Source organism: Onychostoma macrolepis, chromosome 24 (genome assembly GCF_012432095.1).
Source record: "Onychostoma macrolepis isolate SWU-2019 chromosome 24, ASM1243209v1, whole genome shotgun sequence".
Classification (NCBI taxonomy): domain Eukaryota; kingdom Metazoa; phylum Chordata; class Actinopteri; order Cypriniformes; family Cyprinidae; genus Onychostoma; species Onychostoma macrolepis.
Window position 1 is genome coordinate 3,664,568 of NC_081178.1, and position 27,137 is coordinate 3,691,704.

The 27,137-nt window shown below is 36.3% G+C and overlaps 2 protein-coding genes and 1 pseudogene across 6 annotated transcripts; all 3 read left to right on the forward strand.

Annotated features, from left to right (window-relative positions):
- Positions 1-306: 306 nt before the first annotated feature.
- On the forward strand, positions 307-1,399 carry LOC131533768 (C-reactive protein-like). 2 transcript variants are annotated; one of them, XM_058766244.1, is made up of 3 exons: positions 307-389; positions 507-576; positions 666-1,399. In XM_058766244.1, the coding sequence occupies exons 2-3, from the start codon at positions 519-521 to the stop codon at positions 1,292-1,294; spliced, it is 687 nt and encodes a 228-aa protein (XP_058622227.1). In that variant the 5' UTR covers positions 307-389; positions 507-518; the 3' UTR covers positions 1,295-1,399. The 2 variants fall into 2 exon arrangements, with proteins under 2 accessions (XP_058622227.1, XP_058622226.1); XM_058766243.1 differs by having other exon boundaries at positions 317-389; positions 491-576.
- A 6,741-nt stretch (positions 1,400-8,140) lies between these two features.
- On the forward strand, positions 8,141-12,808 carry LOC131533774 (C-reactive protein-like). Of its 4 annotated transcripts, none has more exons than XM_058766250.1 (4): positions 8,141-8,280; positions 8,749-8,811; positions 11,481-11,544; positions 11,663-12,808. In XM_058766250.1, the coding sequence occupies exons 3-4, from the start codon at positions 11,493-11,495 to the stop codon at positions 12,283-12,285; spliced, it is 675 nt and encodes a 224-aa protein (XP_058622233.1). In that variant the 5' UTR covers positions 8,141-8,280; positions 8,749-8,811; positions 11,481-11,492; the 3' UTR covers positions 12,286-12,808. The 4 variants fall into 4 exon arrangements, with proteins under 4 accessions (XP_058622233.1, XP_058622234.1, XP_058622236.1 ...); XM_058766251.1 differs by having other exon boundaries at positions 8,179-8,322; XM_058766253.1 differs by lacking the exons at positions 8,141-8,280; positions 8,749-8,811 and adding an exon at positions 8,834-9,061.
- Positions 12,809-16,097: 3,289 nt separating this feature from the next.
- LOC131533769 (C-reactive protein-like) lies at positions 16,098-18,091 on the forward strand (annotated as a pseudogene).
- The last annotated feature ends 9,046 nt before the right edge of the window (positions 18,092-27,137 follow it).

The window sequence follows — 27,137 nt, forward strand, 5'->3', positions numbered from 1 at the left end:
TTATCATGTCAGAAACACCAAAGCAAAGATTTTAGGTTAATATGCATGTGAATGTACAGTGAAAGTGCGTGTTAATGAAACACTCTGTCCATTTTTCATCATTTAAATGACCTTATCACTTTTATGCGGTTTTGTGGTGTGACATTTTATAGAATACATACACATGCTTAACCTCTCATTAAATGAATCTATAAAAACTGCAAGCTATGTCACTGCAGGACAAGTCATCGTCCTTTTACAGGTTAAACTGGGAGGCTCTTAACTGATTTTGGGCTCTACCCATTGCGCTCATATATATATATATACTCAAATCACTCCTGGTCATGACCATCTAGGAAGAAACAACTGACCTGAAGTGATCTTCTCTCTGATAACACTTGTTGAACATCGTAAGTATTCTTGAAGATTTTGTGTAGTAGAACTAACTGTTGTTAAAAACAATTAAGTAGTGAAGAATTTGTCTGCTAAAAGGACTGACTGATTTTCTTAGGTGCTTTTTCCTTCAGACCTGCAGTAAGATGTTACCAATGGTTTTATTTTTCTCTCTCTGCTCTCTGACACCAGTGGCTACTGAAGGTAACGTGTTTTACAGTAATAGATCAAATTGATTATTGCCAGCAGATTTTCACTTGTCTGTTGTAAAAGATTGTGTTTTTGTCTTGCAGTGGGTCTTGGTGGTAAAGTGCTTCTGTTTCCAACCAAGTCTTCTAACAGTTATGTTAAACTCACTCCTGAAAAGCCACTGAGTCTTTCAGCATTTACACTCTGCATGCGTGTCGTGACGGACCTCCGGGACGCGAGGGACATCATTCTGTTCGCTTACCGCACACATGACACTGATGAGCTGAATGTGTGGAAAGAGAAAGATGGTAGTTTGTCCTTGTATATTCAGTCTAGCAACAATGGAGCGCTTTTCCGTCTCCATCCTGTCTCCCCCTTTCGGACCCACCTGTGCGTCACCTGGAACTCTGCGACTGGTCTTACTGCCTTCTGGGTGGATGGACGTCGCAGTTCATTACAGGTATATAAAATAGGTCATAGAGTTCGTGCAGGTGGAATTGTCCTGCTCGGCCAAGACCCTGATAGCTATCTGGGTGACTTTGAATGGCAGCAGAGCTTTGTAGGAGAAATTAAAGATGTGTACATGTGGAATTATGTTCTCTCTGACAGTCAGATTTGGGCGGTTTACACAAACCAGAAAACGTATATACCGAAGGGAAACGTGTTCGACTGGAACACCATCAGATATTATACTCATGGAAATGCGCTAGTGGCGAAAGATAATAATTTCTGATCAGGTGTAATGTCACACATTTGTGTCAATCTCTGGAATCTGTTCATCTGTTTTAATGACTTACAAAGCTGTAGGGGCCAACAAATAAAAAAATTTTTAATTCAACTGCAGTGTCTGTGCATAATTTGGAAAAAGAGTTTCAAAAAGGTAAATCACAGAAATGTAAATAATTTAACTTTAGTCTAGTAATTGTTAATCTGGTGTTTTACAAGAAAAAAAAAAAAAAAAGGACAGAATATTTTTTCCCCAAAGTTTATTTTACAAAAAAGAGGTGTGATCTGAAAATCCCATTCATTTTCTCCAACTGATAACTGATTTTAAAGTCTAATAGAAGCCTGTAAAGACAGATAAATGAGCTCTGAAGTTATCAATGATATATAGGCCATCAGTCTGTGTTATTAAAAAAAAACATTCAAAAAGAATTGAAGTATTGTAAAAGAAAATAAAGTTTTGCAAATGAAAAAGAAAGTATTGGGAAAAAAGAAATGAAGTATTGCGGGGTAAAAAAAAAAAAAAAACATTTTGTGAACAAAAATAAAGAATTACAAAATATATATGAAACAGAGCAAAAGCAGTGATTTTGCAACATACTTTCCATGGCCATAGCTACTAATTGATTTTCAATGCTGCTTTTATTTTGTGTTTCAGTCAAGTGTGAGCTGGCAATAACATTTTTTCACTTTCTGGCATTGTTTTGACATGGGGGTGGAGTCATATGGAATTAGATTTGTGCCAAATAAAATGAATGTAATTTTTCAAGAAACTTATGAAAATATCAATTGAAACTGAATAAAATGTCTTTGAAACTAAAAAATAAATAAATTACAGGCAAAATCTTTAACCTCGTTTTTAATACGCTGCAGGTTTTGCAACTGTTTTCTCATCTTTCATTCGCTGATCTGTACTGCACTTCCAGAGTTTTCATTTACGCTTCTAAAGTTTTCGTTTATGATTCTGAAGATTTCATTTACGCTTCTGAAGTTTTCGTTCACCATTCTGGCACAAATCTCTCATGGGGGCGGGGCTAACAGCGGTGTGTTCCCATTGGCTACTGAGTTTTTGATTGACAGCTTCTTGACCTGGAAGCGTCTGTTAGCGGCTTCCTATTTCATTTTAATGATATAAAGTTAGGAGTTTTGTTTTTGAATTCAATCTGTATTTATCTGTTGCTACTACTCTGTCAACATAAGCTTTTAGGAGCATGAGAAAACGCGAGACAAAAAGGTCATATTGAGGTTTAATTATTAAAGTACTGTAATACTGGAAATATTGTATAATGTCCAGTGTTCTCTTATTATATGTGTTTATTGCTCTTGATTCTTTTGCATTATAGGGTCTAATTAGGTTGAGCTGTTACATTTGAAATACAATACTATCCTGTGATATTCAGACGTCAATAAAGTCTCACTCCAACCAGCCAATCAAGCTTATTTTATTACATATTCCACACAAAGAATGTTCTTGCTGCCTATTGTTTTTATCATGCTGATCATTTTGTTTAGTTATTTTATTTAGTTAACATCATCATCTAACATTTAAAATTGGAAATACATTTTTAACAATCATCAACTCTTTCAAGTGTGACTTTTATAAACCAGTTGAATGAATGTAAATGAAAATATGAATTAATTCAAATAAATGTACATTCTTTATTGTCACTATAGCATATACACAAGTATCAAAGTGAAAGTCTTGGATGCAATTATGTTGTGAGCGGAAAGACCAGAATCCACAAAACACTAACTGCATAGTATACATAATGCACAGTATTATTATAATTTACATTACCACACAAAATGCACAAGAACATAACATACAGAATGTTTAAAATTCATATGTTTTAAACACTGCAATGATCCTTTCAACAGTTCCTGTTACAGTATAAGTTACAAAACTTACTCACCTTCATGCTATTCCAGATGTATATAACTTTCTTTCTTGACACAAAGATTTTTAAGAAAATAATCCATCTCCGAGAATCCACATAACACAAGTGAACTGTAACCCATGCACATTTGACAGTTGAGTGGAAGCTTTTATTAATAGTCAAAAGTTTATATTATTAGTGTTTTTCTTATCTGTTGTTTCACTTCAAAAGATACTGATTGAAAAACTAAGGTCAGATGGATTACGTCACGGTCGCTGTGTGTGCTTTTTAAAGCATCTTTAGGACTCACAGAGATTAATTATTTGCCTAAAAATCTTAACTTGTGTTTACCTGTCCAGTAGAAAGAAAGTACAGTAATATGCATTTGAGACAGCATGAGGGTGAGTAAAATTAAAAATATATATATTTTTATTTTTGAACTATCCCCTTAACAATCATATGCTGTTGGTATGCCAATTCAAGATCAGCATAGACTATTTAAGAATAAAGTGCAACCTCTTGTGTACTTGTGAACAGTGTTTGTTTTATCTAGAGCTCCAAAGAAGTAAAAATATTTGCATAATATCAGGTGTCTGAAGATCAAGATCCCAGTCATTCAAAGGTGATGTGTCTTGTATGATTCTGATAAGATTCTTGTCTGATGAGGGCAGTGGATCTCTGGTACTATCACTACATCCTCTGGGTCAGCATCAGAAGTTTATGGAAGAGTTGTTCTTCTCTCTGGAAACAGAGAAAGGACATGTATCATAGTCTAACAATACAAACTGCTTTGAACTCCCATGGCACATTTCAAACTTAAAATATTTCAAACAAATAAATACACAATATAATTATTTAATATATATTAGTATTAACTTGGTACTAAAATACCTCAAAGTTATATACCATTAATCATCTGTAATACCGCTGTGTAACCATTAGATGGCTCTGTATAGGCCTGTATAATCATGACTGTGTATACCCTAGTTGCTGGAAACTGTTTTCAGTCATAATTATTTGCATGTATTAGGTTTTGCATTTGGATATATATTTAGGCATTATTTGTCAAAGTTTGTTTGTTTTTCCCCCCGAAATGTTCATCTGAAGTGACTATTTTTTCATTAACAGAAAAAGCACGGTAAAAAGGCTTACATTGCTAAAGTTGACAGCGCGCTTGTAAAATAGCATTGGTTATTGTCAGATAGAGCAAATTTAGTACTGTACACTCTATGTGCTAGGGGAAAATATGAACAAATCGAAGCAAATATGATCTAATTGAAGACTGTAACTGTGTGTAGATAACCAGGTCCTGTGATTGGACTAAATCAAGACAACTTACCGAGTATCCTGATAATGACGATGATTGATGATCATGATTATATCATTCATCTGTGCTATTCCTAAGAAATCATCTCATCAATGTAGTGTAGCAGCAGAAAAATACTGATAAAATAATAATAAAAAAATCTTTATATATCAATTTATATCATTAAAATGAAATAGGAAGCCGCTAACAGACGCTCACATCCACACAGGCGCAACAATACCGACGCCTTCAGTTCCAGGTCAAGAACCTGTCAATCAAAAACTCAGCAGCCAATGAGAACACACCGCTGTTAGCCCCGCCCCCACGAGAGATTTGTGCCAGAATGGCAAACGAAAACTTCAGAAGCATAAATGAAATCTTCAGAATCGGAAACGAAAACTTTAGAAGCGTAAATTAAAACTCTGGAAGTGCATTTGTAAGTACAGATCAACGAATGAAAGATGAGAAAACAGTTGCAAAACCTGCAGTGTATTAAAAACGAGGTCAAAGATGTTGCCTGTAATTTATTTATTTTTTAGTTTCAAAGACATTTTATTCAGTTTCAATTGATATTTTCATAAGTTTCTTTAAAAATTACATTCATTTTATTTGGCACAAATCTAATTCCATAGTGTCAAGGGACTGGGGCGTGTACAGCAGGCCTGGGCATGCCTCTCTGGAAGTTATGTCATCGCCCTGAGACTCAGATCACAACTGAACTGATCAAGGCACCATCATTGAGCAGAGGCATGCGGGTGGATTGTTTTATTTACTAGCATTAAAACATGCATGGTTTCGTTTTATTAACTATATGTGTATTAACAGCATTTGCTCAAGATAAAGAAGTTGCACTCTAAAAAAAATGCTGGGTTAAAAACAACCCAACTTGGGTTATTTGGCTACCCAGCGCTGGGTAAATATAGGATAGAACACATGCTGGGTTATTTTGACCCAGCTGGTTGGGTTAAACGTTTTTACCCACCATGCTGGGTTGTTTTATTTAAGTCATTTATTGTTTAAAAATTATTATATTGCTGGCACAAAATGGGCTGAAAATTAAAAATCACACAGAATTACTAGGCAACAGCAATAATCAAAAGGCCAACATTTATTATTAATCAAGAACACCCATGGACAAAATACAAGACCAATTCAATTTATTTGGGTGAATACAGGATAGTTTACAATACTACATACGTTTAAACTCGTTTAACAAGCATTTTAGAAATAAAAAAGCACATTTAAAAGTAGCATTTTAATTTAAGTGTATTCAACCGTTCTCTGTTATTACTTTTTACTGAAATAATGCTAATTGGCGTGCCGTTGTGTCACCGAAATCTGAGCCGGTGAAGGGCAGCTGTTCGCAGGGGAACTGCGAACTTTAGACCGCGGCCTCGCGTATCACACGAGATGCCGTGACTGACTCCAAAACCTGCCCAAAAACAAACACTACTGAGATTAGAGAACATATTTTAACATCATATTAAATTAAACTAGTGCTGTCAATCGATTAAAAAATGTAATCGCGTTAATCACAGTCATGGACTGTGATTAATCATGATTAATCACAAATTTAAAATACTAGGATTTACCTGTAAATGTGTTGAAATAAAGAAATGCATGAAACTAGTTTAAGGAAACATAACCTTTCACACTTCCGCCAGGTATGAGACATAATCCTTATTATTATTTTACCATTATTCTTTTTTTTTTTTTATTCAGCCATTATCAGCCTTTATACTGGCAATAAACCAACCAATTTACCAAGCCACATCTCTTCAATCCCAGTATACATTTACCCAACTATTATCAAAAGTATTTCTAAATAAATATAACAACATTTTCTTGTGACCTTACGTGAAGTATTATGACAAAATGCATTATGAAGAAGAATTGGACCTGTTCTTCAGGTGCATTAGAGCTAACATTAGCATCATGCTTCATAAGACAATTTATGAGATTAATAATACACTTTTACTCAGAACTCACTTCAAACCACCATCGAGTGTTTATAATAACTTCCTTTTGTGATCACATGTGTAATTTGGTCGTTTACTGTTGTTAAAATATGCTATTTATAGCCTTTTATATCGCTGCACAAATTAGCATTTCAGATGTACACATTCAACTCAAGAAAATCACATACAAATATCCTATCGTAATCATGTGATTACTATTTTATATAATCTATAGTGGCTGATGTCATGTTTATTTCTGCTGTGTAAAAGTCTTAACATGTATGCTCTGCTGAAACTCACGTTGTTTGTGATGTTACAACCACCTCTCTGTTCTTAAGTTTCCAGGTATACATTCCAAGTATAATACACATTAGTAAAAGGATCTATTTTCATTTTTATTTGTCAATATACACTTTGGGCGGCCGTGGTGCATTATAAAAGTAGCCCAAAAAACCGCAACCCACGGCTCTGTAATTTTTCCCGCGACTGTATTTTCAAAATAGCCCACTTGTGCCGTTACCCTGGCAACACTGGTTCGCTGTCCCCTCATCACACAATGATAGATGACCTGCAATGACAAGAAGAAGTTGGGGTCAAACCTTTTCAAACTATTAATTTGCGTTAAAAAAATATTAACGCGTTAAAATTTTTAGATTAATCGCATGCGTTAATGTTGACACCCCTAAATGAAACTCAGTATTATAAAAAATAAAATCCATTTATGTTATGCAAGACAAAAGGCATTTCCAGTGCGAAATGACCGCTGCTGACAAACCTTCATTTCGCTGAAGAAGTGCACTAAATCAGCGGCACTGAGAACCTCTCTCACCTGTAGAGGACCAAATAAGACCACGCACTTACTGTAACTCAGCAGCTGGGTTGTTTTGTCGGAGAGGCTCAACTCCACAGTTGGTTGACCTAAACCCTATTGAGCATCTGTGGGGCATCTCTACCATCCACCAGCTCTGTGATGTCGTCATGGAGGAGTGAAGAGGACTCCAGTGGCAACCTGTGAAGCTCTGGTGAACTCCATGCCAAAGAGGGTTAAGGCAGTGCTGGAAAATAATGGTGGTCACACAAAATATTGACACTTTGGGCCCAATTTGAACATTTTCACTTAGGGGTGTACTTACTTTTGTGGCCAGCAGTTTAGACATTAATGGCTGTGTGTTGAGTTATTTTGAGGGGACAGCAAATTTACACTGTTATACAAGCTGTACACTCACTACTTTACATTGTAGCAAAGTGTCATTTCTTCAGTGTTGTCACATGAAAAGATATAATAAAATATTTACAAAAATGTGTGGGGTGTACTCACTTCTGGGAGATACTGTATATAGCACATTTCATACACAATGGTAATTCAAAGTGCTTTACATAAGAAGTAAAATAATCATAAAATAAATAATCATAACAATAAAATCAGAAATGTAAAAATATTTAAAATTATTTAAAAATTGATTTAAAATGAAAATTTAGAACAGTTAGAAATAAAAATTATTATACATAAAATACAGTGAGAAATGGAAATGGAAATGGCTTCTGAAGCACAAGAGGTCTTGTCTTTGTACCAAGTAAACATCCTGTACTTCCTTCTAGTTACAAACAAATATCTATTTAATCATTCTAAATAAAACTCATTTGGATATTGAGGGATTTTGTGATGTCACATATGCAAATATATTTGCAAATAACTGCTTCCAGAGCAGAGCTGTTGGAAAACTTTGATCTCGTTGCCATGTGGTCACATGGTTGAAGGAGCTCTCAATAGTTAAAACGAACCAGCACTGTCCACCTGTTTGAATGGGTTTAATCCGAACAGACAGCAACAGCGGCTATATTTGCAGTATTTTTGGTAAATGTCAAGACAAGATATCCATTGATTACTGCGATTACGGTAGCATTTTTATTCTGAGGAGTTATAGAGGGGGAATATTCAGTTTTTTTGTTTAATTCTTTGAGGGAAGGGGAATGCTCTCTTAACAGCTGTTTTTTTTTTTTTTTTTTTTTAAGTTTATATTACATATTTGCTATTTTATTTGTATTTGTTTTTGTTATTATATTTATTTTAATATTTTTATGTTGAGTAAGAAAATAGAGGGCAACACATCGCTTTCTATGTTAAATATAAATTGTGTAAACTACCAAAAAATGTAAGATTTTGGACATTATTTTTGTGACATTTCTTAAGAGTTTATTAAGATTAATAATAATAGTCTTAATTTGTACTGTGTGATGTGCCACAATTTTCAAATCTTGAAAGTGTGTGAGTGTTTGAGTTTTGAGAGAAGACAATCTGTAAGGTTTTTTTCTTGTTCTCCAGATTTAACAATCCTGGAGAGGATTTCTGGAGGTCCTGGACAAGATTTTTTTCTCAGATTGTCAGGTAAATCAGGGATAAATCGGCATAAATCTCCTGTAGTGTAAGGACAGTTTAAAAGAAGATCCTCTTTGACGTGCCCAGTTTAACAACTCGTTTGCATCTCTATACAGACTTCAGAAGGACCTTAATGTCAGGAAGTAGAAGGTTTATTTTTAATGCTGTCCCAAATTGCATCAGAGGATTATATGTTTGTTCAGAGCATTTGATTACAGATTGTTTTGTAAAATAGACACAGAGTTCACGATCGCAAACTGTAAGTAAACAAGTTCAGAATGGTTGTATATGGATAATGTTTTTAAAACACTTACATGCAATAGCGAGGGGGTGTTGACACTATTTGCTACACACAGTGTTCGGTAGATTACTTACAAACTGTAGTGCATTACTGATTACAGATTACATGATAAAAACTGGAGTTAGTAACGTAATCTAGGTTACACATGTTAGGTAATGTATTCTGACTACTTTTTACATTAAACATATTGATATTGATATAAAAAAAAAGCAAGAGAAAGAAATTATATTACATTTTTATATCAACATCATAAAATGCATTAAACATTAAATTACACCAGGGATTCTCAAACTGGGCTTAATGTAAGAACGGCAGTAGGTTTGTGAGTTGATAAAAAGCTAATAATTAATTAAATCATAAAAATGCAAAGTAAAAAATCATTTAAACACTTGAACACCAAAAGTCTTCCAGGTTTGAAATATTTTTGTCCAGACTTCTAGAATCAACAGTTACTGAAGGATGATGTGCTGACGACATAACGTTTCACAGATATACATCACCAGGGTTTAGTAACTTAGATAATTATTTGTTTCGTACATGGTCTCGCATCAAAAAATTATGAATAATTTACTGCAATTGTGAGAATAACGTAATCATGTAAGCCATTAAGTAACTGTAATCTGATTATGCACATTATAAAATGTAATATACTCCAATTACAAGTACTTAATTTTTTGGAATCTAATTACTGTAGAACTGCCTTTGTACTGATATTAGCCAATCACAACAGTGGACCTTTACTCATAAGACTTAAAGGAAATGCCCTTTAAAAACAGATCATTTCAGACAGAGGGTCACATTGAGGGTTGAAAATAATCCTAACTGTGAAAATGAAAAACTACACCATGATCAGACAGGTTAGCCCAAAGGATCAGTCATTTTATTTGTGTTCAGACAGTGAGGTTGTTATTTATGTATACATGGGTTGCTATCGTAATGATATATGCATCAGCATGAGACATAAGAGAGTAGAGGCCATTATATAAACAGAGCATGGAAAAATGCAAATTTTGCCTCTGACTTCATTCTTTCATTCGTGATATCTTGCCACAATACTTTGCATATTATGCGTCAAAGTCATTACTGTATTTACACATTCAGGTGTCTGAAACAACTCACTTGTTGTCTCATTTAGCCAATAAATACAAACAATTGAGCTCAAATAAGTGCATTCAGAAACAATAGGCAAGGCAAGGCAAGGCAAGTTTATTTATATAGCACATTTCATACACAATGGTAATTCAAAGTGCTTTACATAAAAGGAAGTGAAATAGTCATTAAAAATAATAAGAAATTAAAAATAATAAAAATCACAACAATAAAAACAAAGTGATTTAAAAATAGATTTTAAAAGAATTTAAAACATTTAAGAATAGAAAGTGATTATACATAGTGCAATCAGTTCGGATGTAGAACAGTGCTCATTCAAGAAATGCACAGCTAAACAGATGAGTTTTGAGTCTGGATTTAAAAGTGGCTAATGTTTTAGCACATCTGATCTCTTCTGGGAGCTGGTTCCAACTGCGGGCAGCATAATAGCTAAAAGCAGACTCCCCTTGTTTTGTGTGAACCCTTGGTATTTCTAGCTGACTCGATCCTAATGATCTGAGTGGTCTGTTAGGTTTATATTCAGTGAGCATATCTCCAATGTATTTAGGTCCTAGGCCATTTAGAGATTTATAAACGAGTAAAAGTACTTTGAAATCAATCCTAAATGTAATCGGAAGCCAGTGTAAGGACCTGAGGACTGGTGTAATATGCTCAAATTTTCTGGTTCTAGTCAGAATCCTGGCAGCAGCGTTCTGGTTGCGTTCAATAAATGATACTACTTTTTGTTTATGATTACAGTCATGGTGTGAAAGATGAATAGCAATTTTTTGTTCATGTACACTACCGTTTGGGGTTGGTTAGGTGTTTAAAATCAAGTTTTTAACATTGTTCACATGTCTGTCTTTCGTTCACAATTTTTGTACGCATAAAGACAAATCATGTGCAAATTCTTCAGTAAACACCATTGCTGAGCATCTTCTCCTTAAAACTGCTGTTTTACAAAGACAGTCTCATAAGATGCAATCATAAGTAAATTGAACAAGTTTATTTCTCAATATTAGATCGAAAGATCAGAACAGCCCATACATACACTCACCCATAGACCCTCCTCTGAAAGAAATCAGGAATGTGGTCAAAAGTGACAGATTAAAAAAGCATAATTTAAAATCATAAACGTGATCCGATCAACCAAAACGCATATTAATACTAAATGTAAACAGGACCTTTGTCTCTAAAAAGTGATTGAACACTTTAAGATGCAGTGAAGAGTTTGTCTACTAAAAGAAGTAATGGTTTTTCTTGCACGTTTTTTTTTTTTTTCCTTCAGACCTGCAGCAAGATGTTGGGTTTATTTTTCTGTCTTCTCTTTCTGACACCAGCGGCTACTGAAGGTACCAAATTTTTCATTTATAAATCACATGGATTGTTGTGAGTGGGATTCTGCTTGTCTATTGTAAAATATGAATACAGTATATATATTTTATGGGTTATTTTGGTTTTGTCTTTCAGTGGGTCTTGATGGTAAAGTCCTTCTGTTTCCAACCCAGACTAACACCAGCTTCGTTAAACTCACTCCTGAAAAGCCACTCAGTCTTTCAGCATTTACACTCTGCATGCGTGTCGCGACGGAGCTGCTGGGTCCGAGGGAGATCATTCTGTTTGCCTACCGCACAGTTAATGACGATGAGCTGAACCTGTGGAGAGAGAACGACGGTCGTGTGGCCTTATATATTCAGTCTAGTAGCAATGGAGCATTTTTCCGTCTCCCTCCTCTCTCCACCTTCCAGACCCACCTGTGCGTCACCTGGGACTCTGCGACTGGACTCACTGCCTTCTGGGTGGATGGGCATCGCAGTTTGTTCCAGATCTATAGAAAAGGTCTTTCAATCCGTTCTGGTGGCACCGTCCTGCTCGGCCAAGACCCCGATGCATATGTGAGCACCTTTGACGCAGTGCAGAGTTTTGTAGGAGAAACTACAGATGTGCACATGTGGGACTATGTTCTCTCTGGCAGTCAGATTAAGGCAGTTTATTCAAACCAGGAACCATATGTGCCGAAGGGAAACGTGCTGGACTGGAACACCATCAAATATGAGATTAATGGAAATGTGGTGGTGGCTCAAAATAACTGATTCTGATCAGTAACATCTCACAGTTGTGTCAATCTCTGTAATCTGTTTATTTGTTTTAAAGACTTATAAAGCAGTAAGGGTTAACAAAAACATTTTTTCTCAGCATTACAACTGCAGTGTCTGTGCAGGTTAACAGCAGTGAAGAACTACAATACCCATAATCCTGCCGAGAAATATCCACCAATCAGAGGATTGGAGCTCTGCAGGGACCGCCCACTCCCATATTTGTATTCATCTGGTTATTTTGCATAAACTCAAACTATATTGTAACTATAATTATAATAGGGCTGTCAACTGATTAATCCGCATCCAAAATAAAAGTTTGTGTTTACATAATATATGTGTGTTTACTATGTATGTTTATGTGTATATATTAATACACGCGTATACATGTATTCAAAATATTTACGTGTATATATACACATTCATATCTATATATGATTTACATATACTTCATAGACATACAGTATATATGCATGTATGTATGTGTATTTATATATACATATAAATATACCCAATAAACACACATATATTATGTAAACACAAACTTTTATTTTGGATAGGATTAATCACAATTAATTTATTTGACAACCCTAAATTATAATCCACTTTAAATCAATAGTTTAATTTATAAGATTTTTTTAAATTATATTATTCACTATGCTATATGGTATTGTAGTTCATTTCTTCATTAAAGGCTATAAAGAAACGGCTTCTGAGTATTTAAATTTTTCATCTGGGTATTTTTCATAAAATGCTCATAAAACATGATTTTATTCATCTGCTGAGCACAACGAGTCCATACATTATTGGAAAATGTTATCATTATCATATCAAAAACACCAAAATATATGTGGTTCACTTAAATAGGCCTTTGGTGTGTCATTTTACACATGCTCTATATAGTCTATAAAAACTCAGATAATACCTGCTAAGCACTGTAAGTATTAGTCCTCTGAGTCTTTTAAAAAGTAATGTATTACTTTAATGCTTATGACTGAAATGTGATTTAATAACAATGAAGCATTGATTGAGAATTGATCTACTGTAGGAGTAATGTTTTTGTGTCATAAGTCAGAGGATATAATTTATTTATTCCATTAGTTTAATCCAGTCTAGCTTGCTGACAAACAGTTCAAACATTTAATTCTTCTTCAAACCTGCAGCAAGATGTTGGTTTTATTTCTCTGTCTGCTCTCTCTGATACCAGCAGCTACTGAAGGTATACTGTATTTTCATTTTCACATGGATTATTGTGAGCGGGATTTTGTTCATCATGGGTGCATTTATGTTTAAGAGGTTTATTGTGTTTTTGTCTTGCAGTGTCTCAGATCGTAGGAGTCTTTTGCTCTAAATGACTTCATTTCAGTCTATTAACACGTTTCTTACTATGATATGCAGCATATGCAGTATCCTTTGATTAAATATTGGAATATTATAAACTTTAAAATAAATATTGCACTGTTGCATCTGCAATCTATCAATTTAAAACTTTTATCATTTTCAAAATGTTGTGTAGAGGCAACATATACAAAACATGGTACATATCCAATACGGTTATCCTTATCATAGTTGAGTCTATTTGGAGTATGTGGGTCACTTGGCTCAATTTTTCTGTGCTCGTTTTGTCCGTTTGACCTAAAGCCAACACTGACAACAATTGACATTGTAGAGAGTAGGCATATGTTAATCTTACTTTATAGCTGACTATATCTTTGCAGTCGAGACAGTTCAGCAGTGTAAAAATACAAGAAATGTATATGCTTCAATTTTAGGACGCTTTGCATATTACATTTTTGTTTTTGCATCATATAAATCATAGAAATATTGATGACTTTGGCTTTTATTATACCCTAACAGAGGAACACATGCTGGGAGATACAACTCATAAAATCCTAAATATATCAAAAAAGTCCTTTGAATATATTCTAAAACCAGATTATATAAAAAGTGACATGAAATGATTTTTTGCTGGTCATTTTCCATGGATAGAACCTTAAATATGCTGCTGCTGTCTGCTGGTGATATATGGGTGGTGCAGTCATGCGTTCTCATTGCTTAAGTACAAAGTGTTGTCTTCATTTATACAAAGTTCCAGCAATATGTTTTAACATCTACATCTGTCCCATAACTTAGAGTGACACATAACAGCTGTTGCTCTGACCACTGGATGGGTTTATATAGAGTAGCTACTTGAATGAGAGAGAGTAGAATTAGAAGAATTGAATGATCACAGTTGCTATCGGTCAGTACTAGGGCTGTCAAAATAGCTGAAAAACTAAATTTGAATTTTGTACTTAAATATTATCAATATTAGTTGGGGGGGAAAATGCTTTTGGCTTCTCTCCTGAGGCTACAAAAGGGTGCATCAAGCAAAATATTATTAATGCACATTTGTTCAAAGCAATAAAATAACATGACTATCTGTGAAAAAAAATGCATAATGTTTAAAATAATGCAAATAAACCAAATATAATTAACTGCGTTGCTTAAACAATTATAAACAAATCAGCATCATGTATGTATGCATAGTTTAATAAAAAGGGCTGAAAGCCAATCACACAGAGTGCTTTTATCATTTAAAAAGATGAGATACAGTGGGATGGGGGGAAAAAACATGTGGCTCTAGCCCTGTCCCTAATCGCACCCTAAACCCTCGCGGTCTGAGTCCACACTTTTGTCATGTAATGCCGCTTTGACTCTCAGGTAGAAGTCTGCTGCGGAGTTCGCCCCCTCAAACTTTGTTTGAATTAACCGCGGACCAACTCCTCCCGGAAGACCCGCAAGGGACAACTCCAGCATGCTACGTTGAACTCAGCGTTCCCTGCTTTTTTCAAACTATCATTCCGCTTGAAAACCAATGCAAGTAACCTTTCTAGATGCACTGTAAGTTTAACCCCCTTTTTTAAAGGTGAATTTTTTTTTTTTTTGATTCCTTGCTGGCTCTTAGGGTTGGGAATGTGTAAGGCTTGCCATTCTCTCTCTCTCACCTTTACTACCTTAGTTTGGCTGTGTTATAGTCCCATTTATTAAACTTTTCATATACACTCTTGATTGTCTCTGTGTTCGGTGCTTATGTATCATGGTCACTTAAACATTTGATTTAGTTTCATGCTCTTGTACTGTTTAGTATCAACAGGTGAGAAAGCTCTCCTTCTTGGCCAGGAGAATAATCTTTGAATTGATAAAAGATTGCGCTACCAGTTCGGTGGACTAACAGATCAGTCGATTGTAAAATTAATTCTGCAACACTTAATTCTAAAGCTGCTATAAAGATTAATAATTAACTATAACAAGTTATGAGTAATCATTAATATTTACCCCTTTGAGCTAATTTGCTACATATGATTAAAATGTCAAAAACTTTAGGTTAAAATTGTCAGTGTACAATTAAACTTAAATGCTATTTGCCGTCTTATAATGCATCTAAGTCTTATACTGGTGCTTCTGCGAAGTTCACTTAATTTATTAGGATTCAGTTTCAATTTGATTCTAGCTCCGTGTTTAATGAATCCAATTATCAAGTGATCATTAAATTTATATTGTTTTTCTAATTAAGAACTAATCACAAATTCTAGTTATGCATTAATTTAGGTATTTGATTATTTTGAATATCCCATTCTTTCAATTATTCGTTCGTCAGGGACCCAATGTTGCATTTGCGTCTCACGTCGGCTGTACGTGAATCTCACGATCACAAACTCGCCAGTCTGATTTTAGTCTGATTAATACCTATTGGTCAGCCACCTACTGCTTGCTCTTGACAAAAAGTGCAGTTTACTTTTCTCTCAGTCTTTTCCCATACAACTTGCTAAATCAGTGATACACAGAAATCAATAGGAAAAGAGAGGAGAGGAGCGGGGTCATTAATAAGAAAAGAGAGAAGTTTGGGCAAGGCCTTTGCTCTTTCTTTGAAATCTTATCTCCAGATTATTGAGTTTTATTGTTTTATTGCATGGCATCTGTGTTGTGGGAGTTCCTGAACTTTGGTTTATTGGGAATATCAGAATGACATTACAATGCCAAATTCCCTTTAAAAGGTTAAACTGAAAAGAGCGAGCAGCATCTAGGAGACAACTAAACCAAAGTCGTCTTCTCTCATACAAGACCTGCCGATCATCGTAAGTATTCTTAGCTTGAACCTTATTCCTTAAAAATAATTGAACACATTTAAGAATAATGGACTGTTGTAATTTTAATATTAAAATCAATGAAGTGGTGAAGAATTTGTCTGCTACAAGAAGTAATGGATTTTCTTTTGCCCTTTTTCCTTCAGACCTGCAGCATGATGTTGATGCCAGTGGTTTTATTTTTCTGTCTGCTGTCTCTGAAACCAGCAGCTACTGAAGGTACAACATTTATTGTTAACAGATTACACAGATTTTTGTGAGCACGATTTTGCTTGTCTATTGTAAAAGATGGATTTATATTTTTTTAATGGTTTATTTTGGTTTTGTCTTGCAGTGGGTCTCGATGGCAAAATGCTTGTGTTTCCAACCAAGACTGATACCAGCTTTGTTAAACTCACTCCTAAAAAGCCACTGAGTCTTTCAGCATTTACACTCTGCATGCGTGTCGCGACAGAGCTCCAGGGCAAGAAGTCGATGATTCTCTTTACCTACCGCACGCCCGAGGTTGATGAAATTAACTTGTGGAAAAGTACAGATGGTAGTTTGACTTTGCAAATTCAGTCTAGTGATGATGGAGTATCTTTCCGACTGCCTCCTCTCTCCACCTTCCAGACTCACCTGTGCGTCACCTGGGACTCTGCGACTGGTCTCACTGCCTTCTGGGTGGATGGACATCGCAGTTTGTTCCAGTTATATAGAACAGGTCGCTCAATCCGTCCTGGTGGCACCGTCCTGCTCGGCCAAGACGCTGATACATATCTGGGTGGCTTTGACGCAGAGCAGAGTTTTGTAGGAGAAATTACAGATGTGCAAATGTGGGATCATGTTCTTTCTGGCAGTCAGATTAAGGCAGTTTATTCAAACCAGGAAACATATGGGAAGGGAAACGTTTGGACTGGAACACCATCAAATATGAGATTAATGGAAATGTGCTAGTGGTGGAAGGTAACTGATTCTGATCAGGTCAGGGATTCCGCAGGTCCTTAAAAAGCCATGTTTTTATGCTGCAAACACACAGAGTTGTAAATGTGAACTGGTGGATCGACGAGAAAATAATGCACTATGTAAGGGATAATCAACGGCTAGCTGTGCATTAAAGGATTTTAAATGCACAACGTGGAGGCAAAGAACCGCCCGATGCGAAGAGCATTTAAAATCCTTTAATGCATGGCTAGCCGTTGATTATCCCGCTTATTCCATGGTCATTTGCATTTATAATGCATTATAAAAATCTAAACAATTAAAACAGTAATTTACATGTAATTTAATATAATAATTGATTGATAATAATTGTTTAAATTAATATAATAATTGATGCTTTTGACTCATCAATTTTCTTAAAAGTGGTTTAAAGGCTCAAATGTGAAGTTTATAATTTTATAATACTTACGGTTTTGTTGCAAAACCTGTATCTGAACTGTAAATCGTGATTTTTACAGTCATTTTACAGTGTATTATGTTACTATCGACACTGCCGACACTGCCTTATATGGTATTCATTTTATTTGTGCAGGTCTTAAAAAGTCTTAAATTTGAGCTTAAAAATCCTGCAGATACCCTGCAGTGTGTAACGTCACACATTTATGTCAGGTTCTGTAATCTCATACAGTTGTGTCAATCTCTGTAACCTGTTTTAATTATTTGCAAAGCTGTAAGGACTAACAAATAAATTTTTCTCACCATTACAACTGCAGTGTCTGTGCATAATTTGGAGTTTAGGTTTAAAATATGTTCTAAATCACTTAACTTCAGTCTAGTAACAATTTTCTCACAAAAAGTATAATATTAGATGTTTTTCCCCAAAGTTTGCTTAACAAAAAAAAAGGTGTGAAGTTTAACAACATAATTCTTGGTGAAAAACTATATTACCCATAATCCTGCAGAGAAGTATCCACCAATCAGAGAACTGGAACTCTGCAGGGACTGCCCACTCCCATAAAGCACTGTGAGCATCATAATCAAGTCTGTCTCCCTACACTTCTGAATGACTTATATATCTGATTATTTTGCAATAAACTTAAGCTGTATTGTACCTTTTAATTATCTGTCTATCCAGTAAGGCTCATAAAACATGATTTTATTGATCTGATGAGCACAACGAGTCCGAACATTATTGGAAAATGTTACCATTATGTCAAAAACACCAAAATATATTTGTAACATCAAAATTTCAGGTTAAAATTTGTTCACAAAGACATATCTTCAAAATATTTCACCACTTTAATGACCATTTAGCTTTTATATAGTTCACTTAAAGGTGGGGTAAGTGATTTCTGGTAGCCAATGCTGATATTTGAAATCACCAATACAAACACGCCCCTATCCCCAAAGGGTCTCGCCCCTATTTTGATAGCTCCGCCCCACACATTCATACGCATTACGCATCCCAGGCAACGATTAGTTCTGTGAAACAAACCAAAACCAATGTTACTCACCTATCGAGAAGAAACAAAGCAACCTTGGCGTCCGATCGCAGGCCTTCCCACTCCTTCAGTTCTCTCCAGCGCTGGAAAGCTGATCCGTTATCTAAACGGGTCCTACTTCTAGCCTTATCGTAACATCGTGTCTACACACGGCGCAACAAAATACTATAGAAGTAATTATAAACAGTGACGCTGTCTACGGATTCAGCACCGCGGCACAACAAATCCCCAACAGTAAACTGCTGCTGCTGCGCTGACACAAATTTCAAATGATTTTCAACGGTCGCTTTGCCTTAGAATTAAATTTTTCAGTTCATCTGAATGGATGCAGTGTAGCTGTATTTGACGTACCATAAACTCTAGTGTGAAGGCGCACGGCTCGCTGTTGCTTTCTCTCACATACACGCACGCAAAGAAAGATACAGAGCAAGAGAGTCTTTCATAACATGCAGAATTGACGCGCTACATGTAAACGATATTCTTTGTTGTATTTTCCTGTCAAAATAACGGAGTTCCTTTGGAATTCTTCAGCTTTTAAGAACTGCCGGGTTCCCTGTTAGTGGGCGGAACTAATGCGCAAAAGACAATCTCATTGGCTGGCGCTCACCTATTATCGTCCCTGTTTTGATTTCAGCAAATCAATTCGAGCGAACGCAGACAACGTGATTAATATTCATGAACCCAGCAGCTCATTAATCCTTAGTGCGTTTTATATTGATGACAAATATGCATTCATACTTGGTTATTCTAATTACTAAAGTTCTATCATCATATAATATTAAATTATCATAATATTATATTATAATGCTTGACTGACTGATACTAAGTGTCAGTAGATAAATAGTGTAGATTAATGTACAATGTTTTATAATAATAATTTATTCTTTTTAGTGTCCATTTCATTAATTTAACATATTTAATATTGGGGGCATCTAAGTTATTTGACATTTGAACATTTTTTTAAAAGTAACGCAATAGTTACTTTCCCTAGTAATTAGTTACTTTTATAATGATGTAACTCAGTTACTAACTCAGTTACTATTTGTGAGAAGTAACTAGTAACTATAACTAATTACTTTTTTAAAGTAACGTGCCCAACACTGGTGGCGCAGCATCCGATGTAATCACTTATTTTGTTCCGTAGATGTTTTCCTCTTTTGTTTTTTATCCGCCATCTCTATCTTTCTGTCATTGCTCGGCTAATGTCCATCATGTGCACTGAGCACTCTCTCCTTTGCATCATGAGTAGACACACCCCTTACTGCTGATTGGCTACAAGTTTGGTACTGGGCCAGACTCAGTTTTCTAAAGCGTTTTTGAAAAAAATACATACCCCACCTTTAAATAGGCCTTCAGTGTGTCATTTAACACATGCTCCATATAGTCTCAAGAAATGGGTCTGTAAAAACTCAGAAAAGACCTGCTAAACACTGTAAGTGTGTCTTCTGTGTCATTTAAAAAGTAATGTATTACTTTGATAATTATTAATGAAATGTGATTTATTGACAATAAAGCATTGATTGAGAATTGGTCCACTGTAGGAGTAAAACGTAGGAAAATGGGAGGAAATCTCATTTTTAAAGAAATGTTTTTCTCAAATACACGTTGGACACAATTATTGACACCCCTAGAAATTATTATGCATTAAATATCTCTGAAGTATATTCCCATTCATATTTACAATTTTGAGCACTCCAGGGGATTATGAACATGAAATTATCCAGCCATGGCTTCCTGTTACACAGAAATATAAATAGGAGAAAAAACAAAGTCCAAATTCCCTTAATCATCCATCACAATGAGAAAAACCAAAGAATATATTTCTGATGTGCAGCAAAAGATAACTGAGCTTCACAAATTAGTGAAGTGGCTTTAAGAAAAAAGCTAGAGCAGTGAATACTCCCATTTCCAACATCAGTGCAATAATTAAGAGTTCCCAATCAACATAAAATGTTAGGAAACTGCCTGGAAGATGACGTGTGTCTATATCGTCCTAATGCACGGTGAGAAGGAGAGTTTGAGTGGCTAAAGACTCTCCAAGCACCACAGCTGGAGAATTGCAGAAAATAGTTGAGTCTCGGGGTCAAAAAAACCTTGTCAAACAAATTGTCAAAAAAAATTGTCACACAGCCCCTACATCACCACATGTTGTTCGGGAGGGTTTCAAGAAAAATTCTCCTCTCTCATCCAAAAACAAACTCCAGTATATTCAGTTATCAGACACGACTGGAACTTCAAAAAGACACTGGCTTCTATGGTCAGATGTAACTAAAAAATGAGCTTTTTAGCAGCAAACACTCAAGATGGGTTTGGTGCACACAGGGATAAAAAGTACCCCATGTGTACAATGAAATATACTGCTGTATTTTTAATTTTGTGGACCTATATATCTGCTGGAGGTCCTGGACATCTTGTTTAGACACACGGCATCATGGATTCGATCAAATACCAACAGATAAAAAATCAATAAGTGACTGACTCTGTTAGAAATCTTATAATGGGCCATGTTTGGATCTTCCAACCGGACAATAATCCAAAAGCAAACCTTAAAAACAACACAAAAATGGGTCACTGAGCACAAAACCAAGCTTCTGCTGGCCATTCCAGTCCTCTGACCTGAACCCTGTAGAAAATGAGTGAACTGAAGAGAAGAAGCACCGACATGGAGCTGTGAATCTAAAGGGTCTGGAGTGATTCTGGATGAAGGAATGGTCTCTGATCTCTTGTCAGGTGTTCTCTAACCTCATCAGGTATTATAGGAGAACATTTAGAGCTGTTAAACTGGCAAATGGAGGTTTCAAAAAGTATTGAATGAAAGGATGCTGTTAATTGTGGCCAATGTGTATTAAAAAAAAAACATTTATTTCATAATGATATTTCCCCCCATTTTAAATTCTTATTCTCCAATGAAAGGTTAGATTTTTGTGATTATTTTAAAATAAAAGATCAAAAGGATTAATGATGCAGATTCATTTTCACATCCTTCTTTGATCATATTTATCAAGGGTGTAAATAATTCTGTCCACCACTGTATATTGTAAAATATAATTTATTGCTGTGATCAAATATGAATCATGCTGAAATCATTCTAATATGCAGATTTTTAGCTCAAGAAACATTTTATTGATGTTGAAACAGTGATGCAATTTTATTTTATTTTTTTTTTTTTTGGAAACTGTGATATTTTCTCAGGATTCTTTGCACAGAACTTCAAAAGAAGAGCAATTATCAGTGGTGGCTCGTCAGGGAAGGCAGGGGAGGCACAGCTTCCCCAAAATATTGAGATGAAAATGGGAGGAGGACGATTTAATGTTAATAAAATTCACAATTAATTTTAGTTCATGTCTCAGAATGTGTATTTGTTGTTTGTAATTTCACAGCTGTAATACCATTAGCTGTAATGTAAAATGTTACTGAAGTTGGAAAGCGCCACTTTTCTATCGCGAATGTGCCGAATCTGCTGATGTAATTACAACCGCTAAGATCTTTCATTATTCTCAGGGCTTTCCTGCCATCGTCAGCAGCTTCATGTCTTATCAATGATAGACTTTTATCATCTATCAGTTCAGCATTTTTCCGTCTGTCTTCGGCTAGCTGTTCAGTGTCGGCATCAGCGGGCTCATGCAAAATCGTCTCTTTTAGCTTTAGAGTATGCAGATACCCTAGGAATCTTCTCTCCCAAAGATCATATTTATCTTCCAATCCGTCAAACAAAAGCTGCGGTACCTGGAATCCTGTCGCTCTACTCGCCATTTTGTGGAGTCGCCGTCTTTTTGCTTCCTTTTAGCTGTTTCGTTAGCACGTATAACTTGCTCAAAAATGCTCGCTTGCTTCTGTGACTGGGCCCATAACCTGTTGAGCTCGAGAGCGCAGTTCACCATCACTCGATTTACGAACACGAAAGCAAAACGTTGCTCATGGTTTATTCACCTCTTCAGCACGCTCTTTTATTCAGCATAAATTTTTCACAACAAAAACACATCAGCTCTAGTACAACGTAGAGACGTAAACACGTAACAACATACGTCACCATAATACCTTCAAATAAAACAATAGGTAATTTGGCTGATACCGTAATGCAATGTATAAGAGTTCAATACTTAACAAAGACTCAGTGGCTTTTCAGGAGTGAGTTGAACAAAGCTGGTGGTGGTCTTGGAAACAGAAGCACTTTACCACTGAGACCCACTGCAAGACAAAACCACAATAAACATAAATGCAGCCATGATATTTAAAGCTGCAGTCCGTAACTTTTTTGGTTAAAAATGATCCAAAATCAATATTTGAGCAAGTACATGACCAGCCAATGTTCAAAACTATTGCCTTACTTTAGCCCGATTCACAATGGTAAGCTTATAATAATGTTTTCTAATTTGAGTGGTACGGGTAGGTTTTCGTGGGAAATTGGAGCATGGCACTGTGTCATTACGTCACGTCTGTAAACATAAAGAAGTTGTCCCGGCTAGTAGGCTATCGCATGTGAGGATCCTGCAGGTGGACAGATCATTTCTAGCCTTTTCTCACAGCAGCTGGAATTATTAAATGTATCATTTTGATGGCGGATTGTAATCCACAAAGGATTTTGTGTTTATGTAATTAAATTATATTCCAGGTTTAAATGTGCATCTGATTACACAGATAGCCTGGGATTACACAAGGTTTGTATTTTAAAGACAACCAGTTTGAAGGGAGCATAATTAGCTTTTTAGGTTAAAATAATTTCTTAATATGAAATTCAAATAGTATGACAATTAGAGATTAGACTGTACAGAAGCTAAAATCACTCGCTGATACACACTATACCCATAGTCAAGCAATGCTGATGTTGTTAACATTAATAATTTGAGAATAATGTTTAACAATAATAATAATTTGCACGGTTTGATGTTGTGGCAATATGGAAAAACCTAAGAGGAGTTTAAATGTGTTATGGCTGAGCGGAGGAGGAAAATCAATTATCCGGAAGTGAGGAAATGTATATTTAGGGTGGAGCTGCAGGAGAGAGCAGCAGTAATGAGCAGAGAGATGCAGGTCACCTGAATTGAGTCAGATGGCGTCGCTGCATTACGGATACCTCGCTGTGTTCGAGCAGGGTGGATCGCTACGAGCGTGAGTTGCCAGGCGATCGTTAGAGTGTGCGTGCTGCACCTCCGGACACCAGCTGCAGAGTGAAGCAAGTCTCTTATGCTGACAAGAGAGAGCAGGATCTCAAGGGAGTGTTGAATCTGCTGAGGTTTACATACATCAGTGAAACGGCTACCTCCGAGGCACCAGGGCCATGCACAGGGGGGTGGCCCGGTGGCTAGAGCCACTGCCCCTCTGCCCTCATCAGCTGAGGTGCCCCTCTCACCATTAAATTATTCGAATTAAAGTAATTACGTTACAACATCATGAACTGAATTAGCACTAAGCCTAACAATTGTATTTACAATATGATTGTAAAAGGTTTATTATTCATTACGTTAAGATTAAACTGCCCCAGAGTCAACTCAACAAAGTAAAAGGGAAGGTCTTGGAACTGAGCCAGAGACAGAAAATGTTCAGATTGAGAAAGAAAGGCAATACAAAGAGACAGAGACAGGGAAGGAACATATGGACAGTGAGGCAGCCACAGCCATGTAGGCTTATTAAAGGGGTCATACATCACGATTTCATGTTTTCCTTTGTCTTTGGAGTGTTACAAGCTGTTCAGGCATATATAAGATCCGATTAAAGTCTGACTCAAACCCAAAGAGATATTCTTTCTAAAAGTGATGGCTCATCCACGCCTTCCAAAAAAGGCTCATTCAAACACGTCCCCACGTGTCTACGTCACTGTGTGGGAAGATTTCCATAACACCTCCCAAATGTGTACGCAATGGTGTAACTTTTTTTCTCGCTGTAGTATTGTTGCCACCGCCGCCATGTCGTGGAGACACTGCGTGTTTCATTGTGTCAGAATGCAGCAGAATCCAGCGGCCTGGTCGAAGGTTTAATGCATGTTCGGTCTTTTACTTGCACCTCTGAATTTATCTGGATTTAGTTTCAATTTTAATCTAGCTCCGTGCTTGATCTGACTCCAGTTTCAAGTGATCATTAAATTTAGGCAATATTCTTAATTAAAAACTGATCACAGATATCGATTGTATATAAATTTTTATATATTTGATTATTCTGAAAATTCAATTCTTCATTCATTAGCGATCCAGTGTCGCTTAGCAATTCACTCAGTCAACTGTGAACGCACGGCACAAACTCGCCAGTTGATCTTACTCAGAGAATACAGGGTGACTATAATACCTTTAAATAGGCTGCACCCTGCTAGCACATAATAAAAAGTGTATTTTTTTGCAAGTAAAAACTCACTTAATTTTGACATGTTTTTTTCTGAAAACAAGACAATAATTTTTACTTGTCTAAAAAAATCCTTCTTGATTTAAGAATTTTTAGATATTTTGGCTGGAAACAAGACTAAAAATCTAAGTTAGAAAAGCATTTTTTGCAGTGTTAAACATGTGTTCAGATACCAGGTACAGCAGAACAAGGATTATGTTTCAGAAGAAGTGACACAGAGAAACTAGGTCTAAGAGTATATAGTGATGCTGACTGGGCATCAGACACAAAAGACAGATGTAGTATGTCAGGTTACTGTGTCAGTCTAAATGAAGGAAGTTCTCTGATTTCATGGAAAACCAGAAAACAATCAACAGTGGCACTGTCTACTTGTGAAGCAGAATACATGTCCTTAGCATCAGCCATGCAGGAATGTATCTACTCAGGGGTATGGACACATACCAATACAAACAAAGGTGTATGAAGACAACCAAGGTACCATAGCACTAGCCAGAAACCCAATCTGTAGGCAAAGGTGCAAGCACATTGACATCAAGTATCATTTTATAAGGGAAACTGTGAATGATGGCAAGGTAATCTTGGGGTATTGTCCCACTGAGAAAATGATTGCTGACATTATGACAAAGCCAGCCACTAAGCAAAACTGAGGAGATTTGCTCGAGACATGTTTGGCACTTAAAAGTGTATGTATGTATACATTATTTATGTAAAAGAGAAGTCTTATTTGTTTTTGTTATTTTTCTGGTAATATAATAAGCTAAGAGCGAGTGGGTGTTAAGTATTGCACTCTTATGCATTGCATTATGGTATCAACCAGATTACCTATTGTTTTATATGATGTTTTATTAAAATTCGGGAGGAGCACGTGAGATACTTGCAAATCAAGTAATGTATTTTACACAGATATAAATACAGCTGGCATACCTCTACTCATTTGACGGTTAATCAGCATTCGGTTTGCACCTTTTGCCATTACAGTACAAACTCAACTTTTCCCGTCCAAACAACAAGACCTATAATGGGGATTTTTCAGATCCTCCGACCAATCTGCCGGCCCCAGGATCGGTTGGTCTCCGCCAGCAACGGCTCCCGAACCTTGCCTCCACACCAGTGTGGAGTCCACACCAGCAGCCGGTTGGGCCTACCCATCCGTCGCCGCTCCCACGGAGCACGTAGGCTCCTTCGACCTGCCAAACAGGCGACTTCTCGAAACCTGCTCCCGCCAGACCTCAGTGCGTATTTTGGGGGGGTCTAAGTCTGGCAGCTGTCCAACACCTAATTGCTTTTTGGGGGGTACTCTGGGTTCATGCCATTCCCGAGCTCAGGGCCCTTCCCCCGGACAGCACACCAACAACGTATTTCTATACTCGCCAAATACGCATTACGTTACTCGTGCTAAATATATGTAAGTGTGAACTCGTGATTTGAAGGTATTATGGTACGGGAGTGATGACGTATGTTGTTACGTGTTTACGTCTCTACGTTGTACTAGAGCTGATGCGTTTTTGTTGTGAAAAGTTTATGCTGAATAAAAGAGCATGCTGAAGAGGTGAATAAGCCATGAGCAATGTTTTGCTCTTGTTTTCGTAAATTGAGTGATGGTGAACTGTGCACTCGAGCTCAACGGTCTTTCAGTGTTTACTCTCTGCATGCGCGTTGCGACAGAGCTAAACTGGAGGGAAATTCTGTTCGCCTACCACATGCCCGAGGTCGATGAACTCAACTATTGGAAAGAGAAAGGCGGTTGTTTGTCCTTGTATATTCAGTCCAGTGAAGATGGAGCACTTTTCAGCCTGCCTCCTCTCTCCACCTTCCATCTCAATATAGACTCAAATACTTCTCATCAAATTCCTTTAAGGCAAAAGTATATGGAATGTTAAATAAAATAATTTTATATCTGTATTTTTAATCATGTCTAATGTTTCTTCTGAAGTGCCTTAAAGTTTATTGCTACAAGAACAACCTC

Coding starts and splice junctions, on each gene's coding strand:
- LOC131533774 (XM_058766250.1), top strand. CDS start 11,493: ATGTTGGGTTTATTTTTCTGTCTTCTCTTTCTGACACCAGCGGCTACT. Junction 11,545..11,662: donor GACACCAGCGGCTACTGAAG/GTACCAAATTTT, acceptor TTTGTCTTTCAG/TGGGTCTTGATGGTAAAGTC.
- LOC131533768 (XM_058766244.1), top strand. CDS start 519: ATGTTACCAATGGTTTTATTTTTCTCTCTCTGCTCTCTGACACCAGTG. Junction 577..665: donor GACACCAGTGGCTACTGAAG/GTAACGTGTTTT, acceptor TTTGTCTTGCAG/TGGGTCTTGGTGGTAAAGTG.